Source organism: Bactrocera dorsalis, unplaced genomic scaffold, assembly GCF_023373825.1.
Source record: "Bactrocera dorsalis isolate Fly_Bdor unplaced genomic scaffold, ASM2337382v1 BdCtg070, whole genome shotgun sequence".
Classification (NCBI taxonomy): domain Eukaryota; kingdom Metazoa; phylum Arthropoda; class Insecta; order Diptera; family Tephritidae; genus Bactrocera; species Bactrocera dorsalis.
In genome coordinates, this window is record NW_026038121.1 from 30745 (window position 1) to 50742 (window position 19998).

Genomic DNA, 19998 nt, shown 5'->3' on the forward strand with positions numbered 1-19998 from the left:
TTTTAATAATAATTTAAAAGAGAGTGAAAAGTGTTGATTTGAGTTTTAGGTATGTGAATGTTATACACTAGTTATTCTAAAATTAGTCCAATAGGATGAATGGCAATAAAAAAATATTCTGAAGTGAAGAATAACGTTGATATGAAGTTTTTCTTTAATTCTTTCCATAAACATTCAAAATCTTTACCTAACGTAATTCACAATCCACAATAATCATTTGATTGATGACAATGGCAAACATAACGATTACAATAAAAGTGGCAACTCGTATTTGTGTTTTCCTTTTGCCTATCTGATACCGGAATGCAGCTGTCAAATTTATTTACGTTAAAATTTTTGATTTGTTTCCAAATTTGCATTGCTCATTGAAATTATAAGGACAGGAGATTATATTCTTACAAAAATCCAAAAAATTTGCTGGAACTAAATTTTTAATCTCTGTAAGTCAAAATTTCAAGTTCGTGATGTCCTTGAAGAAAGACTTATCCAAAGTGGAGTATCGAATAAAGCTGTTGTCTGGTAATAATGTAGTTCTTGTAGAGGCGAATGGTTTCGAATCAGAGATATTTGTTCCGGAAATTCAGAATGGACGCATTAGTTTCCAGAACATTATACCTAATAGGCGTTGCTGCTTTATGTTGAATGCGTTAGCGACAAAAAATTTGGCCCGGAGAAAACGTCGTCCATTACAAACTACTGATCAACTAAGGGGGACAGCAGAAAAGCAAAGAGATAGTATATCACCATCGAGAACATGGCGCCTACAGGGCGGTGACGAAATAAATCGTGGACGTTCGCCGTTAGCATTTAGCACACCTGCACCTGCTCCGTCACCAACTCCTTCATATACTATAAAGCAACAAATGAAGTACACAAATAAAGAAAATTATACACAACGTCCACGCACTTTAGCTCAAGCATATCAAACAATAGAGTTGTTGCGTGCAAGAGGGTCTGCACCCATTCAATTGGCAAGACGAAATAGCCTCCAAACTCCATGTACAAAAACCGTACGTATACAATGTGAACAATCAGAAATCGACAGACATTTAAATGAAAATTGTGGTGATTCTGGGTCGGGTTTCAATATACCAGATATTCCAAACTTAACACCCAGATTTGAACCAACAAATGAGATGAAAACTAACACAAAGAATTCGTACATGTCAACACCAGGAACAGTTACAAAGTGGCGTAAGTGTCTGACGCCAGTACGAACTTACTCTCGTCATGGCATTAATGTGCCACGTTTACCTTCTAGTTGTAGTGTCAAGAAAGTGCGAAACATAAAAAAGATTTCTTCGACACAAGGAACTGTTGGCTCGTACAAATTGGAAATAAAGAGACGGAAGATTATAGTGGATCCCAAAACAACTATTACACCCAAAACATTTAAACAGCAGCAATATTCTACGGCTCACTTACGTCCGAAAAGTCCGGATCGGTTCTTCGCAACAGCAGCGAAAGATCGAAAGAAATACGAGATAAATAGAAAAACAGCTTTTGATATGTTGACGGAACCTAGTAGACCTGTGATGTCTTCAAAGCTAACACAACAATTTAAAAAGGCTTGCGTGAACAAGGCGTCGTCTACATGTCCAAAATATAAAATCTTATGCAAAATACCACCTTTGGAAGAAGTAGAAGAAAGTCGAAATCGGGAACATCGAGACGCGAATATCGTTCGGAATTTGCCGCCAAGTAATGTAACAGTAGCCGCTATGATGGAGAAAGCATGTTCGAATGCAATACAATCATCCAACCGCTCCTCACATGTACCTCACTTAAGATGATCTTCTCAACAAAAGTCATGTTAATATGTAGATGATATGAGATATTAATAAGAATTGTAAATTTGATGGATAAAATTTAATGTACTTTAGGACCATGATGTGCCGTTTGTATGCGTACACAAACTTTTTATTTTTATATTTACTAGAATTTAAGCGAGTAACTTTGTCTTCGTTTGGTGGAACTATTTTGGCTACATGAAATGCAATATAGGTATGTCAATATGCCATTTTGCAGTAAATGTAGCCATTAAATTTTTTCACCCCAAACAAAGAAATGTGTAACATCTATTGTGCTCGTTATTTCTTTTACATGTGCAAAATGCAATAAAGTAATTAGGAAATTATAGTTGTTTGTAAGAATATATCGTCTTTTAAATGTTCCCGATATGCAAAATTGCTTCTTTGGAATATGGGTATTATGTTACCATGATTTGTAGATTAATTTATGACTAATCTTTTAATTAACTTGTCTTATTCGCTTCGAGTTTTATTTATTGTGGAAAATATTTGGTTGTGTATTTTTAGTATGTGTTATGAGATAAATATGTACTATATACTTGTATGCATGCGCATATAGAAACAAAAAATTAATGTACACAATTAAACACATTATTTTAATAACATTTGAAACAATTATAAATAAAACCATTTGATGGGTCTATTAATATCCGTAAAAACACCTATTTTTTATTTAAATATTTATTGCTTTTTGTTCGCGAACACATTTGGATTACTATTTAAATTAATATTATTATTCCTTAAACCAGTTATAAATATTTATTGTATAATAAAATATATCCACATATATTATTCGAAGATATATTTGCAACTTAGTATCACGATTTATTTTACTGTACACTTAATAAATGTGTCTTACGTAGTGTCATCTTCTGCAACCAAAGCAGGACTTAAAGGCCCGCTTTATGGCGCGCACATTATGAATGACTTGTTCCTGAAAAGGAGATTTGTATGTACAAATTCTGGTCTCATTGAATCTTATTTCGTTGTAATGTACCTGCATTAAATTGAAACACATAGCAATGAGCGCCATACCAAGTAACAGATAAACAGCACAAAGTATAAAACTAACCTCCACTTTGTCTTTATCGGCAGTAATCTGGAAATGAAAATGGATTAGTTTTCTAGTTAACAATATAATATTTAGAAGCATACCACCCGTTCGCCGGGCACTAAGTCGCCAAAACCGATACTACTTAACGATATGAAACAGAAGTAACTTCCATCCAAATAGCCCCATTCCTCCCAACGGCTGAACAAAATAGCTCCAGCTAATATATAACTGGGGAAATCAAATTGCCTTAGCCGATTTTAATATATTTTTATAAACTATAGACTACCTTATCATTATGACCACACAAACCATTAGCGGTACAGTTATTTCGTCAGTATTCATTCGTATTTCTCTTTCAATGTCGGAATCATTCTCTTCTTCAAAGTTTTCCAGTGCACTCATACTCTGGGTCGAAGTTTCAGTTTCTTCACTGTAGTAACTGCTCGAGGAACTGTTACTGCTCCGACTGTCACTACTACTGCTCGTATACCGACGACTTTCCATATCTTGCAGCTGTTATGTAATGTGCTTTTTTTAATAGTCTCTGTTGCTAAGTTTCAAACTTACCGCTTTAGACATAGCCAATTGCCGCAGTTTCCTTCGTTCCCGTATGATTCTTCGTCTTGCAACACCCGGACAAATGCGGCACAAGCATACTTTGGAGTAAATCCATTTGAAGGATTTAGCTAGAACATCGCCTATATTCGATAAATATAAAAGAAAAAGCGGCATACCAATAATTGCATATAAAATGGTCACTAATTTGCCCCAATCTGATTTTGGTGAAATATTCCCATAACCTGCGGAATGAAAAATAATGAAAATATTATAAATATTATGCGATAGAATATGGCTTTTCTGTAATTCTGTATCTATCTTGATCATTGTAGTATGTTAGGCGAGTGAGTTAGCTCTAGCACTCTCAAAGATTGTATTCACCTATAGTAGTTATAACCGTTAGTGAATAAAGGAAGGCACCCGAGAAGCTCCATTGTTTGTCAATATCTGGATCAATTAAGTTTTCATGCGCAACTTCCCGTTGAAATTCCAGTAAAATTTCGTTTACTCTGTAAGATTGAAATGGAGAAGGCTGTAATGTACAAAAACGAGTACTTCCACAACGCAAATTTCAAGTTCATAATACCTACCTTTCCTTATAATAAATGTTATCAAAGAAACTTATATTCTGTACAGTTATGTCCCAGATCTTCTGCAGGCATTTCGCTGTTATGTTGGGTTTTATAGTTTTGTGTTTGTTGAATCTTTCGTATTCGAATAATTCAATTGCTTGGAAAATGAAGGCACCTGTATATAGTCAATGTAATTGCGTTCAATAAAAGAAAATCTAAAATATTTTTGAATGTACATAGTTGGGAGAGTTTCGAATTACCTCCAATGGTATAGATTATTACAAGAAGTATGATGCCAACATTACTAAACATAAAAGCTGTAAATTGTCGACATCTATCTTTGAATCGTTCGAAAGGGGGTTTTTGTCGTTTTCGAAATGAGCTGCGGCGTGAGGACATTTTCCGTACAACGCTCACTCTAAGTCACCTCAAACAGCACTACGACCGTCCTCTTGTATGCTGGAGTGAGTGTGTGCACTTGTGTGTCTTCTTCGGCGATGCTTTGTAAAGAAGAGTTTTAGCGAGCGATCGGCTATTAAAGCGGAGCTACGATCTGCTCCAATTTGCAAAAGAGAACCTCTGTGCTCTGTAACACTGGACATGCTTTACGACAGAACAGCAGATACGTATCATTAGTTGTGTGTTCTGTATAGTTAATGGCGATAAGGACGTCAACTGAAAGTAAACGAGAAAATCAGTAACGTTTTAGAAAACTAAGTAAAAGTCAATGGCAATTATAATAAATACTTTATATTAATAATTCTTGTTAAAATATTTCTATTTATAACAATGGTTAAGGAATACGTAGGTTGCCTTTTATATTTCGGGAATTGGCAACTCAAAACTGTTTGACATACGAGCGCTATTAATTTTGTTTACAGTTACTTAATATATGCATCTCGGCCAAAAAAAAAGTTCCATCAAGAACCAGTATTTAGCGATGGTATGGTGATTCCAATCGAAGTTGTAGATCACTCCAAGACGAATTTCGTGAAGGTCGTCCAAAATCAGTTCTTGTACCGGAAGCTATTATGCCATGTGCCGCCTGTCGTGGATAAAAGCAAGTGCCGATTGGTTGAGAGAAATGTTGAAAAAAGTCGACGAAATGGGTGCTTCCAAAAGAACCGAATCTAACAAAAGCTATTAGCGCGCGAAGCTCTTCCAAGTAAATGATTGCCTGTTTTTCAGAAAAACAAGCCACTAGAACGATGTTCTCATCAGTTAATTCTGCGTGATATACAAACATTTGTGTCACTTGTCTCTCAAGGAATCAGGAAAGCCAACCACCGAATAGGGATCACTCTTCACCACGACCATGCGAGCTCTCACACCTGGAATGAAAAGTATTTATGAGCACACAAAACATCGATTTAATGAGTCGTTCTCTGTGTAGTCCTGACCTGCCACCGAATAACTTCGTTTTGTACCTTTGCGAAAGAAAAAAAAAACTAAGAGGCCAACAGAAGAAGCAGTTGATGTGGCAAAAGTGCTTCGAGAATTGGGAATTGGTTCAAACGCATCCAAAAGTAGTTAGGTCTTAACGGAGAGTATTTAAAAAAACCATAGAGATATTTTCTGTGATTAGTATTTGTTTTTGTTTTCAAATCCAGAAATAAAAAAGGCAACCTACATATTGAGAACCTGGGCAGAATAAATTGCTTTGAGCTGTGATTACTAAATTCACTCGTTTGAAAACATTCGCAGAACTTTTGGAAAAGTCGTAAATTAAAGATGCTCGTAACATACAAGCGCTATTTGAGTTATTTACAGTTACTTAAAATATTCATCTCGACCAAAAAATGGTATTAAATCGCGAATATTTTCACAACTTTCGATGCAGCTCCGGACAAAGTGGCCCTTCATAATCAGATGGAAGCTCAGAAACACCGTAATTCCACAATTTCCAATAAGAGTGCCGGTTATCGGTTCAGCGCTAAAAAACACAGTTATATATACACTTTTTATTTTCTGCTTTAAAACTTTAATTTCTACATTTGTTGTTGTTTAATTAATATAAGTATAAGTACTAAGTACATATGTATATGTATGTACATACCTCAATATGCTCAAGTACATATTACAACGCTTTGAGTAAATATGCTACTTCAAGTGCTTCAACACACCCTAATGTACGATGCTTTTGTGTGGAAGTACGCTCGTATGTCTGTATTTATGTATATAAACTGCAATTGAAATATATTTTCTGGCACACGTGCGTCGAAACAAGTGCGGATATGTATAAACTTTTAAAAACTTGACTCCGAACATAACAACAAAGATCATTTGGCTGCTTGTATGACAGAAGACGTTTGCATACATACATACATACATACGTATGTACACAACGACGATTTTGTGATAAGACTACATCGACACATTTAAGTTTATAAATATCTATGCACATTATACTTGTGTCTGCATGTGGTTTTAACCAGTTGCCAATACTATGCATAGAAGCAAAACTAAAACAAAATCTTGTCGGGTGCTTTGGGAGAAAATACTGTACATTAGCCTAAATCGTATGACTCACAAATGTTATTGAACTGTCTGTACGTGTGCGTGAATGCAAGGAAGTACTTTAGTTTTTAATATGTGGCTTCGGAATATAAGACGAATTTTAAAGGCGCTTTTAAGTTACATGATTCTAGTCACATAACCTCAATTATTATAAATTATGTAAGGTGCATAAAGCACGTACTCGGGAGTGCGTCAGAAATTAATTAATATTTTATATAAGTATTAGGAATTTAACTAAATTATTGCTTATAATATATACATGCAGCTGCGAGCATTGAAATAGTATTGAGCATTCGTTAAACCACTTTTGACTTCAAAAAAGATAATAGTTTTTAATTCGAATTAAAAGTAAGTATGACAGTTTCCTCCCCTTTTTAAACGGAGAATATAAAAATATCATGTAAGTATATTTTATGAGGACACGCAAAACATTTCAGCCAGCTCGATCTCCTGACCTCGATCCTATTGGAAACCTTTAGGCCAACAACGAGCTATGCTTCGTAATTGAGCATGGCGAACAATATTCTATATCTATGAAGAGACGTTAAGTTGTTGTGACAAAAAATTGAGGTTATTCTACCCAGTAATATTTTATTAACAATTGAAAACTATTTAGAGAGTTGGTGACCACTACATTCTATTTCATTGCTCGCAGCTGTACTTATTTATTTTGTTAGTGTATTTATAGCTTTGCTTCATGACAACAGTGTATATTTAGTTGTTGACACGGGCGGAAGGAAATAATACGACGAACAGGCAGGTTCCAGCTGGGCAATAATATGATTATGTCCATAAGTAAAGTGAATTATTGATTAGCTTACAGTTTTATATGAGTTTAAAAACATTAAGGCGAACATACATAGATGTGAATAGAATAGCAGCTATTTTCCCTGAAATGTACAAGATTTCTAGATACACTGTAAATGCCAAAATCGGTCTCTATATGCGGGTTTTCTTAACAACGCAAATGGGAAGTAGACCCTAAGCAGCGAATATATACTCCAGATGCTCTTGATGCTCACTTTCAGACTTCCCGAGCAATACGTCCTCTGGGAGGGTATCTCTCGGAGTGCTGCAAGAGGACTGCGCCGCCTTTGTCGACTTTCTAAATGAACGGTACTCTAATTGTGCGATCAATTCGTTCAAGCCGTAGGGGAACCCCACAAGGTGATGTTCTCCCTTCTCTACTATGGATCCTGATCGTTAACGGCCTACTTAAAAAACTGATTGTCTATGCAGAAAATGTAGTCAAAGGAAAGTTCCTGTGTACCATGTACGAGTTGACGCAATGGTATCTCAGCGTTGTAACAAAGTCGGAAGTGGTCTCGCCACCAACCCAAAGCAACCATCTAACCTAACCGAAATGTAAATAAATGAGAGGCATCCGTCTGTAACCGATCGATACAGTAAAATATTTAGGGTTCATCCTGGATAGAAAGCTTTCATGAAAGCCGAATATAGCTGTGAGAGCAAAAAAGGCATCGATAGCCTTATTCTGCTGTAGAGAAGCCATTGGCAAAAGTTGGGGTGTCTCACCGAAAGTGGTCCTTTGACTCTCCGACACCATAGTCAGGCCCTATATGTTCTATAGAGTCTTTATGTGGTGGAGGGCTCTAGAAAAGACTACACTTGCAAAGAAGGTCGACATCGTTCAACGGGCGTCGTTCATCAGCATGTGTGGTGCACTAAGGTCCACTTCAATCATGACATTTAACACCATCTTGCACATAATGCCCGTAGACATCGTTGAAAGGTGTAGGGCTGCGAAAGTTACTATTAGACTCAGAGAATCTGGATTCCTTAAAGAAATCATTCTCACCCATTTTGATTTCATACCGCATCTACTACTAGAAGATAGCTGGTCTTCGAGGGAGCTTATTTAGAGCTGGACCCAATATCGATCGCAAGAGATCCAGTGATCTCTTTGCCCTCAGTATGGCTAGTCTCTCCCAAGTTGTGGGGGTTTTAACAGATCATTGCCCTATTGGCGTCCATGTTGTGAAGCTAGGAATCTCACCAGACGCAATATGAGGAAACTGTATGGAAGAAGATAAGGTGGAAACAAATTAACACTTTCTTCTTGACTGTCCCGCGTTTGGGAGGCCAAGGTTTAAACACTTGGGAGCGGATACCTTCAGACATCCCACCGAACTGGCGGGAATGAAAATTAACCGTCAGTGCAATTTGTAATGCCAACTAAGCGTTTTGATAATCTATAAGTTCGAGCATAGGAGTTCTTCTTTTCTATGCCTTCACAAATGACTACATGCAGCGATCCACGTGCGATCTCTCTAGATCAACCATCTGCCATAATCTAAACTAACCTAATATAAAATTTATTAGCAGGTACTTAAATACTGTTTTTGTTTGTAGAATACCTATGTATCAAAAGGTGGCCCTAAGAGTGATGTTATGTATGGCCTATCTGTGAACCGTATGGATTTACAGTAACTGCAATTATATTCTTTTAAATTTTTCCGCATAGGCCATCGGCTAATGGAAGAGAAAATTTCCTAGTAGGTTTTGTGACCGTCTATTTCTGACCAAACAGACATTTAATGAGAGCTACTGACGCCAGTCGTCATTGTTATTACTATACCCAAGTACACGGCGCCTACTATTTCGGGGGCTGTGGCATAAGGGGGGGTGTATCTGAGGATGCGTCTAATGATCGAAAAGCGTTGTTTAATTTGAATGACTTGCAGTGGGCCAGCGAAGGCATCACCATTATTTGGATCACTTTGATATTAAGTGGATTTTCGTATACTAGAAAACGTCACTTTTTGCAAAATTGCCAATTACGTATAATATGAAAATAAAATATGTAAATATACATAAATACATGTATGTATGTATGTATAACATAATGACAGCTGCATTTTGGCAGGCAACTTTGCTTTTATTACGTTTCCTCCATATACTATTTATGATAAATTATGAGAAATTTAATTCAATTGAAATCTTTTTTATTTCAATGACATAGTCAAGACATTTTGTGATCATTGTGAGTGGCTACTACGCGGGCACGCAATACATACCTATGTATATATGTATACTCGTACATACATATGTATGTATGTTTTTCACATTTTTTGAAATTTGTCTGAATGGATAAAAATATGAATTATGAATAGAAATAGCGTTTAATAGGCTAATGTGGTTGAATGAGCAAATGCGAAAGAGTAGGCAATTTTAGAAAAAGCACGAACCAGCTGTAACATGGCTCCCAAAGCGACTTTTGGCATGAGTTGATGGGCGGTAAGGGAGAACAGGTGTTCATCGGTATTGAAAAATTGCTATGTGGGCGCGTAGTTGTGATGAAATACGAAAGAATATGTTACATTAAATATTTTTAAAAGTTTATTGTTACCCTTACTGATCGGTTAAACATGCATTATTTATTTTTATTTCAATTGAAGTAATCACAAACACTTTTCAATAAATGTAGATTCAAGTATACATTATTTATTTATTAAAGTGCTCATGATATGCCTGACCACAGCTGAGCGAAAATGTATAGCCAACAAATGAATTAAAAGTTTTTAAGTCAACTATATACTTCAAAATATAATTTCTATCTCCTCAGGAATGTTGTCGTTTAGGAAACCCGAATTACTACGTAGAACCAGTGAAAAAGTTGGTTGGGGTCGTGGCATCGTCTTCTTTGGCTTATAATGTTCATGTAGCCCATTACCAAACTAAACACAATCAAACCTAAACTTTGCCCACTTCCCGTGAAAAATTTGTGGTGCGCATGATGGGCTTGGCAAGTTTTTAACTCATGATCATTACTTAAAATATAGCTAAATTAAAAAAACTATTAGTTTGAAAGTAAGCGATTACAAAAAAAAACTATGCTTCGCTAATTTTCTGAAATATGGCACCACCTGCTGTTTGGATATATTCCAGAGAAATCAAACTGTGCATCCAAAATAGCACAGGCTAATGTGATAAACAAAACAAACATAAAATATGACTTTCGAGTTCATAACCAAAAATAAAGTACTTGGAATTATCGATTTTAATATAACTTACTCCTAGAAATGAAAGGGCTTTGGTTTTCGTTCGTTAACGCCAGTTTTCCGCAATATTTATGATCCAGTCTCTGGATAACAAAGTTGTGTTTCTTGTGTCAATTGTTTGTACATATCGAATTCAGTAGAATAAATCAAACATGATTATGTATGGTATTGACCTTAAAATTATGCAGTCTTATGACTAGATAAAATACCTAAAATTCCAAACGGAAAGCAATGAGAGAAACACGAGTACACTAATTGAGACCTTGTATTTATTGAAGAATTTATGGCGATACATATATTAGGTAAATTCTAGCTGGTGTACCGTAAAATATTCAAAGTGTGAAAATAGTTCAGCTCAAAAGGTGTGGGGTTGTATATTCATGGCACCGTAGGAACAAAACTGTAAATAAAGGCATATTTGTTTAAATTAAGATTTGATTGGAACATCATCGATTTAGCAAATCACCTGTTAAAAGGCAGAGTGTCGAACCCATGAGAAACGTTATTGCTATGAAGGTGGTTCGTCATCCATTAAGGCGGTACAAACAAAATAGAAGGTATTGCTCACAACAATTTTGTTAACTGAATACGAATACTTAATCCGCAGAGAGCCAACAATTACTCGAAAACAAGCAACACCAGGAAACATTTCACAAAAATTAAATTGTGTATTCTTTGTAGTTCCTCAAGGCACTTGCCTACGAAATTAATTCCTATGTATTTATAATGGAAGTTAGTATTTTAAAAATCGACACTACTAAAAAAATAGTTCACATACGCGATTGACAAAGAAATTATGTTCCTGTACGTGTTGTTGTATCATCCCAAGAAGAGAGAAGCTTTGTAAATTATTTTGCATCAATTTCGTGCGGGAATTTTTAAATAATCACAAGTGGTTGGATCGAACACTTTTACGCAGGTCATTAATTACGAACATAAATATTTACTTCTCTGAATATATTTGATATATGTATATGGTATAACCTGTAGTGCAACCCGACAAATAGTAACAATAAACAAAGAGAATCTAGCTCACTTGTGGTCTATAATAGAACAATTGCTTTTATAAAAACTCTCTTCATTTGTATTGCATGTTCCAATAGATGTCTCTAGGGTCAAGCACTGGGCGATTAAATCGTTTAATATCGATCTTGGACATTTGCTCCAACCTTAACCCAATAAAATATTTGTAGAGATCTGTTTGCATCCCAAACTTATTCTCAACTGAAAATGTCACTTTTTGAGCCGAATTCTCGACATTTGCGGGAAAGAAAAGTGCGGCTGAGGACCCGTCCACGTTTTACTGAGGCTGACACATACATAGATAATACTATTACTCTACTGCTACCATCTATATGATTTCTATTAGGTATTAAAAAATATAGAACTTTTGGAAAGCTAGTGTTAGTTTACAAAAAAATGGATCATAAAGCATTTCGTGTGTTAATTAGGTATTGCTTTTCGAGGGAATAAGGGAAAACAATTTTGGACCGTTTTTATACAATAAAGCCTTAAATTTACAAAAAAAACGGCGGGAGCAAAGTTGTAGACCTATTTACGTTATGTTGGGTAGTCGAAAAAGTCTTTGCGTATTTCTTCAAACTTCAACTTATTTTTTTATATTTATACTAATAAAGAAATAAACAAATATGTATCATTTTGGTCGACCACTTTTTGTAATTTTTCCGTAGAGACATTATTCCATCAGTGTAAAACTTTCACCAGTTTTTTAGGACAATTGAATCTTCAGGAAGTTTGTAAAAAAACAAATAAATTTAGGAAATTTCGAACACTCTATGAACATACATAAGTTTTTTTATTCAAGTGTGGATATGCGTCCTTATTATTTTTTATAAATTTCTTTGTTAAATTCTGTGTGAAAATTCAAATTGACTTCATATCAAAAACGTTGTACTCAAAAGCATTAAAGGTTATTTAGCTGTTCGATTCAACTCGATAACAGGTTATTGTTGTTGCTGTTGCATTCATTTAGCACTTTAGAGATTTTACATTTTTATTGTTAAATTTTGCATTTACCAATAAATGTTAACATTTTACGAACTATGTTAATTTACTTTTATGAAATGCTAATGTTTTATTACTTCATTATTTAAAAAATAATAGTTTCCAACAAATTGCTTGCAATTACACACTTTAGTCTAACAGCAACAGCAAAATTTTCTGCCTTTTCACACATTCATACATACATGCATATACGTACATATATACCTAATAGTACTACGGACAGACAGACATATATGGTCATATTTATGTAAGTATGTATACGCAGTGTTTTCCGCATAATTAAATGGAATATTATTAGGTGCTTGAAGCGAAACGACTGCGACTGTGACTGCGAGTAACAAGCCGACATGCGAACGCTGAATCAAGCTGACCGTGTTGCTGACAAATCTTTGGACGGACCGTTACTTCGCTTTGAAAAGATCAAAAGCTGTAATGGAACGAAACGCAGAACAACTCACTAATATGTACATATATAGTGATCGTATATTTGAAAAATCTGCTAAATATAACGAACACGTGCAAATACACCGCACTGCCACTTATTTATATACATACATATGTAAGTATGTGAATGTGCCCATATAGAGACACACTGACAAATAAGTATTTATCTTCTTCTTTACTGTCGTAGAAACTGCTTACGTGTTTATAGCCGAGTTAACAACAACGCGCCAGTCGTTTCTTCTTTTTGCAATGTGGCGCCAATTGGAGATTCCAAGCGAAGTCATGTCCCTCTCCACCTGGTCTCTCCAACGGAATGGAGTTCCTTTTCGTGCTGTCGAAAGCAGCTTTGAAATCGACAAAGAGGTGGTGTGGGTCGATTCTCTTTTCATGGGTCTTTTCCAAAATTTGGCGCATGATGAACATTTGGTCGGTTGTTGATTTTCCAGCTCTAAAGCTACATTGATAAAGTCCAATCAGTTTGTTGACGATGGGCTTTATTCTTTCTCGTAATATGCTCGATAGAATCTTATGTACGTATGTATATGCGGTGTTGAGGAGACTTATCCCACGGCAATTGGCGCAGTTGAATATTAAGTACGAAAGCTAGGGCTTATACAATTACGGTATCATATATACACAGAAAAATGTGCATATATACGTATGTATGTACGTATATTAAGTTATGTAATTAATAACATTAAAATGCCTAGGTACAAGCTTATGTATGTACATACATATGTACATATGTTTATACATACATATATTCAATCGTTCTAAAGGGTGATTTTTTAAGAGCTTGTTAACTTTTTTTAAATAAAAAACGCATAAAATTTGCAAAATCTCATCGGTTCTTTATTTGAAACGTTAGATTGGTTCATGACATTTACTTTTTGAAGATAATTTCATTTAAATGTTGACCGCGGCTGCGTCTTAGGTGGTCCATTCGGAAAGTCCAATTTTGGGCAACTTTTTCGAGCATTTCGGCCGGAATAGCCCGAATTTCTTCGGAAATGTTGTCTTCCAAAGCTGGAATAGTTGCTGGCTTATTTCTGTAGACTTTAGACTTGACGTAGCCCCACAAAAAATAGTCTAAAGGCGTTAAATCGCATGATCTTGGTGGCCAACTTACGGGTCCATTTCTTGAGATGAATTGTTGTCCGAAGTTTTCCCTCAAAATGGCCATAGAATCGCGAGCTGTGTGGCATGTAGCGCCATCTTGTTGAAACCACATGTCAACCAAGTTCAGTTCTTCCATTTTTGGCAACAAAAAGTTTGTTAGCATCGAACGATAGCGATCGCCATTCACCGTAACGTTGCGTCCAACAGCATCTTTGAAAAAATACGGTCCAATGATTCCACCAGCGTACAAACCACACCAAACAGTGCATTTTTCGGGATGCATGGGCAGTTCTTGAACGGCTTCTGGTTGCTCTTCACCCCAAATGCGGCAATTTTGCTTATTTACGTAGCCATTCAACCAGAAATGAGCCTCATCGCTGAACAAAATTTGTCGATAAACACATTTCGAACCGAACACTGATTTTGGTAATAAAATTCAATGATTTGCAAGCGTTGCTCGTTAGTAAGTCTATTCATGATGAAATGTCAAAGCATACTGAGCATCTTTCTCTTTGACACCATGTCTGAAATCCCACGTGATCTGTCAAATACTAATGCATGAAAATCCTAACCTCAAAAAAATCACCCGTTATTTTGAACTATTTTGTATTTCATTGTTATTTGAAACATAAGCCACAGCTATTAGGAACTTAAACACCCGACCATTCTAACATCTGTGGTATATTTGTGCGTCATGACTTTTTCCTTTTAGTACCTTGGGGAGATTCTGTTTACCCACCCTCGTACGTACATGTGCAGGTGATATACATATGTACATACATATGTGTTTATCTGCAATTGTTTATGAAAAGAGTGATTGAGTAATAGTTAGTATGGTAATTACCTAAGTTAGAGATATTTTATGGAAAAAGATATTACAACCTTCAAACGCAACACTTACGAAGAAGGTATACATAGAAAACATACAAACTTTTGGAAAAAACCACGAAACCGTTTGATCAATCAAACGAAGATTCTTTGAAATTCATTTATTTCCTTACTTTTCTACACAACTACATTCACATGTAATACCTTGGTATCTTTTCATATGTATGTATATGTACAATGAATTTACGAGCTCCTGTACGCAATTAAATAAAATAGATCTATGCCAAGAGCCACATGAAAATCTTTTGTTTGGTCAGTTTAAGTTCTTTGTGTCATATCGTAAGGGAGGTGTTTCATAAATTAGATTGAATGGCTCCGCTTATAAAATTTATGGCAGTTCACCGCATTTGTAGTCTATTTTTATACTCGTGCAACATGTGGCTACAGAGTATAATAGTTTTGTTCACCCAACGATTGTACGTATCACCTAAAACTAATCGAGATAGATGTAGGGTTATGTACATATATATGAATGATCTGTTGACTCTGTATGTCTTGAGATATCTTGATAAAACTTGGTATTACAAGTTTGTAGATGCTTAATCGGACCACTGCCATGCCCACAAAATGCCATTAACCGAAAACTTATGAAGTGCCATAACTAAGCACCTAATTAAGCTATAAAACTCTAATTGGGTACATTGGGCTCCGCCCTCTAATAAGTTCAATGTACGTTGCTTACACAAATATTATAAGAATCCCTACAGTTAGTGTGAAAATGGATGAGATCGTAAGATAACCCCGCTCACTCCTCATATAACGGTAGTGTTAAAAACTACTAAAGGCACAGTAAATCCATAACTAAAAACTCCAGAGATATTAAATTTTACACCCGAAACGAAAATTGCACGATGGGCATGGCACCGCCTCTTTGGTGGAATCCCATGTGCATCAAAATTGGAATTGAATGGATGAATTGGGTTAATGCTTCCCTTAGCACCATATTCCTAACATATGTATATATTTTCGAACTTCCTGGTGACTTTATACCGCAGATGAAGGCTAATATGTGAGTTATCTTAATGAAAATGAAAGATTTGTGCCTAAAATAGATGAAATTGGGCGAAAACTTGATCTAGCCCCCATGTAACTAATATCAAGATTGTCGAATATACGACTGACCTTACAACTCCCACCTACTACATCCATACATATAATGGTTTTCGTTTTTTTCTAACAAACCTTATATCGATCAGAGTATAAATTATATATAGCATATGTATAGGGTAGTCGAAAAAGTCTTTGTCGTTCCAGTCGTATACCTCCAGTGCTACCAATCACATTAAGCTATACCATTTAGTGTTAGAAAGGTGAGATTATAAGCTTCATTTAACCAAAAAAATTAAATTCAGGGAAGTTGAAAAAAAGTTGCAGCCGTTCAAAAATGAGTGAAAATAATGAAACAATACGGTATATTTTGAAATTTTTGTATAAAAAGAGAAGATTGCCACCAATGAAATTTGAGAAATTTACGGAGAAGATGCTGTGTCAGTTCGTGTAGCGCAACAATGGTTCGCTCGCTTCCGTACCGGAAATTTCAAAATTTCGATTTACACTGATGGAATGTCTCTAGCGGAAATGGCAAAATGGTTTAATATTATAAATAAGAAATAAGTTGAAGTACGAAAAGACTTTTTCGACTACCCAATATGGCTTTGATTCGTGCAAGTTGCAAGCGTTTAAAATGTTTGGTTGCACCCGAACTTAGCTTTTCCTCACATGTTTTAATATATTTTTCGTTTAACACCCAAACATTGATTAACCGTTCGAGCGGTGATATCGAATTTTACTTAACTTGATTTACAGTTTGTTTTAAATTTCAACTTTCTGGACTAAATATTTTCTATCAATTCTGAAAACCTGAAAACCGCGAAAAATTATGATGGTATTGAAAGAAAATAAACATCTTGTGTAATGAAAATATTGTTTTTTTGTAAGTATTTTTTTTTTTGTTTTTGGCAACAACGAAGCGTATGTATAAATATTAGCACACATGAGAAATAATTATTGTAATTATTAATTTAATGTGAAATCTGTCACCTACTAACATATGTACATATTTGAATACATATGCACATATGCCAGCCATCACGCCGTTTATTTAGTGACAGACGTGTCAGGAAACTTGAGCAAAACAATAGTGATGTCCACACTAATTTGCGCTTAGGGACTTTTCGTAAAAAAAAATTAGCACGAACTTTTAAATTCGTTGGATTCTTACGTAGCGCGCACATAAGCAGAGACCGTGCGTAAGATGTGCCAATACCCGAACATCAAACTAATATTTTTAAGTACGAAGGGGACTCGTTAGAGTGCATATGATTTGAACAGGCGCTATTATAAGTTAGCGTTAGTATAGTTAGCAAAATCATGCTTAATATCCGATCCGATCGATCTTTTGATTAACGAATGAGTTGTTTCATTTTATGTATTTTTAATAATGTTTTATACGTAGGCGTGGAAATGATTCAATAAGTGTAGGGAGGACCTAAGTCCGGGGAGTAGTTAAAATTTTATAATATCGCAGTGTGCAAGTATCAAATTCCTGGCTACCTTCTAATATTGGTAAACAATTTCTTACATATGTACATATATAATATATGAATAAATCGACCAATCACGTCATGATGATCATTTATCCACCTATAAACCTGTACATGCTATGAAAATGTTGGGGAAAAGTAATCATTCATTACAGTATCGTATCGACGGTACCGTAAATGAATAACAATCATATATGGGCCATTCCATCAATTGGCGACATGGTTTTGGACCCATATTCCGATCAAAGAAAAAAATGACTAGTTATTTCTTTTATTTTTAACGACCTAAAAATTGAGTGCAAAAAATTTTGAAGTTAGACGATTTTATGCAAAAAAATCTTCAAAACAAGATCTAAATCGACTTCATTCACATCATGGTGAAGAAAATATATACACTTAATCTCAGTGAAATATCAGACATTTTGAACAACATTAACGATATAAGGCCGGAAATCACTATTGTAGGCTACTAGTCTGATTGCATTGCAACTTTACTAAATTATACTCCAGAACATGTTTCCACTCAATTTCATGAAGCTAACCCACACACTGACGAGATATTGGCATAAAGTCTGCTAGAATAACGAAACTATGATATGCCGGTATCACACATTTTCGACATTAAACTACAATCTAATACATCCGCTAAGGGGTTAAGGATAGTCAGATTTACAAAAATCGTTTCTCTTGAAGCCAGTTCGACAAATACTTATCGAGTTATTCGACAATTAGCAAAGAGTTTTCGAGCGATCTGGAACGTTTTAAAGCAGTTTTTTAGCAGCAGCTGCAAGGCACCGGTAAGTTGAGTGTAAACTTCAACAGCGTTTTTCTCAAAGCTATAGTATGTTTTTTAAACTAGTAACCACTGTAGCTTGGAAACCGTTCGGAAGATTACAATAATACGTGACCGATATTTTGTTAATTAAAAAACATATGTTTCGATCAGGCACTAGATTATCTATAAATAAAGACAAAGATTAGGGATGGTCACCATAAAGAGCTTCGTTTAAAACTGGACAAACACACATTTTCACAAGACATTATTATCGGAAAAGCTTTTCTATAAATTTCAATTATACTACATCCGGTATTGATAAGTTATGGTTTCAAAACAAGCAAGGACAATACAAATATTTAGACATGAGATGGCATACCGTAGGGACACTATTTGTGCAAGGTTTTATTCTAAAGTGACAGATTCCTATGGAAACTAAAATTGTGATATGGTATATAAGAAATAGGAGTGGTTACAGACTAATTTCGCTCACTTCATTGGTCGAATAGTTCTGGAGGTATCCGATCTTGACTAAATGTGGGCGGAGTCAGCCCCATTCTGAAATTTTTAGACCAATTCCAATGAATCACTTAAGCACCATCAAAGCTGTTAAATTAAATTCAAACCCCAGGATCTCTTTTGCATCTGATACAAATGTAGAAAATTGGTGATTACCTAAATATCAAGTTTCTTTGGTGAAAGCAATCGGTAAGAATTCTTTTATTTTTTCCTATACACGGCAGCCCTCGAATAAAAACTGTAATCATTGTAAATGGAAGAGCTGGGAGAACGTCATCGCCTTGTTTGTTTTTACGATAATCTTCACCTAAGCAATACTCTACGAAAACAGTTCATATAGTACATATACATATGTACATATATGTATATTTAAATATGTATAAACAATGGTTTTGTATTTTTGGCTGCATTTGTATATCTTAAGAGTCAATGTGACGTCACTATTGAAATATGTATATATGGACGCTACTAACAATATCACAATTCAAAACTTGTGTAAACAATATCCTGATATGTATGGATGTAAGAATATAACAATTTTTCACAGATTCAAAAAGGTTTGTGTATTTACTTGATTTCCATAGGGCTTTTTGTTGCGCGATAAGCAGAATCCACTTAATTTTACTATATTTTTAAAATCTATTTTGCTTTATCATACTCGTACATACGCATTTAATTTATTTTTGCCACGAATTTTTACACAAACAAAATTTATCATAAATTACATGTAAGTATATGACTACAAAAAAATAACACTAAATTCACTTTTTAAATTTTGCATAATTTTATAAAATACATATGTAGATAAATGACGAATTAAAATGCCGCCGGGTATAAATTTATGACAAAAGGTCACTGCCGCGCCAACTTTTCCTATTTCGACGCGGTTCGTTTTTCGCCGTCCGGCAGAGAAATCACTACTGACACTATTTTGTTGCGACGGCCATCAAAAGAGTTCGAAATTGAAATTTTTCCGTGGTGATTCCTAGGTATTGACGTCGTGCTTATGACGATTTCCAACGATCGGCGATTTTCGGTCGAGAGAGAGAGTTTGTGGATTCTGCGCAGACGATATGAAATGATTAAGCAGATGAGCGGTTAATTAAAAGTTTCGAAAACTTAAGGATTTGTAGAATAAGCTATGTTAATCG

At 35.2% G+C, this 19998-nt stretch overlaps 2 protein-coding genes across 4 annotated transcripts; one reads left to right on the forward strand and one right to left on the reverse strand.

The window, feature by feature from the left end:
- Positions 1-15: 15 nt before the first annotated feature.
- On the forward strand, positions 16-2601 carry LOC105230588 (uncharacterized). The gene has a single exon (XM_011211443.4). The coding sequence runs from the start codon at positions 465-467 to the stop codon at positions 1791-1793; it is 1329 nt and encodes a 442-aa protein (XP_011209745.1). The 5' UTR covers positions 16-464; the 3' UTR covers positions 1794-2601.
- On the reverse strand, positions 2451-19656 carry LOC105230587 (TWiK family of potassium channels protein 18). 3 transcript variants are annotated; one of them, XM_011211441.4, is made up of 9 exons: positions 19516-19656; positions 4256-4670; positions 4014-4170; positions 3805-3932; positions 3433-3665; positions 3152-3378; positions 2967-3093; positions 2809-2910; positions 2451-2745 (listed from the first exon to the last, which is right to left on the reverse strand). In XM_011211441.4, the coding sequence occupies exons 2-9, from the start codon at positions 4392-4394 to the stop codon at positions 2677-2679; spliced, it is 1182 nt and encodes a 393-aa protein (XP_011209743.1). In that variant the 5' UTR covers positions 4395-4670; positions 19516-19656; the 3' UTR covers positions 2451-2676. The 3 variants fall into 3 exon arrangements, with proteins under 3 accessions (XP_011209743.1, XP_011209741.1, XP_049317602.1); XM_011211439.4 differs by having other exon boundaries at positions 19419-19563; XM_049461645.1 differs by lacking the exon at positions 19516-19656 and adding an exon at positions 6052-6720.
- Between the last annotated feature and the right edge of the window lie 342 nt (positions 19657-19998).

What these genes read in the sequence shown, in the direction of transcription:
- LOC105230588 (XM_011211443.4), top strand. Translation starts at nt 465, where the DNA reads ATGTCCTTGAAGAAAGACTTATCCAAAGTGGAGTATCGAATAAAGCTG.
- LOC105230587 (XM_011211441.4), bottom strand. Translation starts at nt 4,394, where the DNA reads ATGTCCTCACGCCGCAGCTCATTTCGAAAACGACAAAAACCCCCTTTC. An exon ending in AACATTTATTATAAGGAAAG is followed by an intron (nt 3,933 to 4,013) that starts GTAGGTATTATG and finishes TCAATCTTACAG; the next exon opens with AGTAAACGAAATTTTACTGG. An exon ending in TAGTGCCCGGCGAACGGGTG is followed by an intron (nt 2,911 to 2,966) that starts GTATGCTTCTAA and finishes TTTCATTTCCAG; the next exon opens with ATTACTGCCGATAAAGACAA.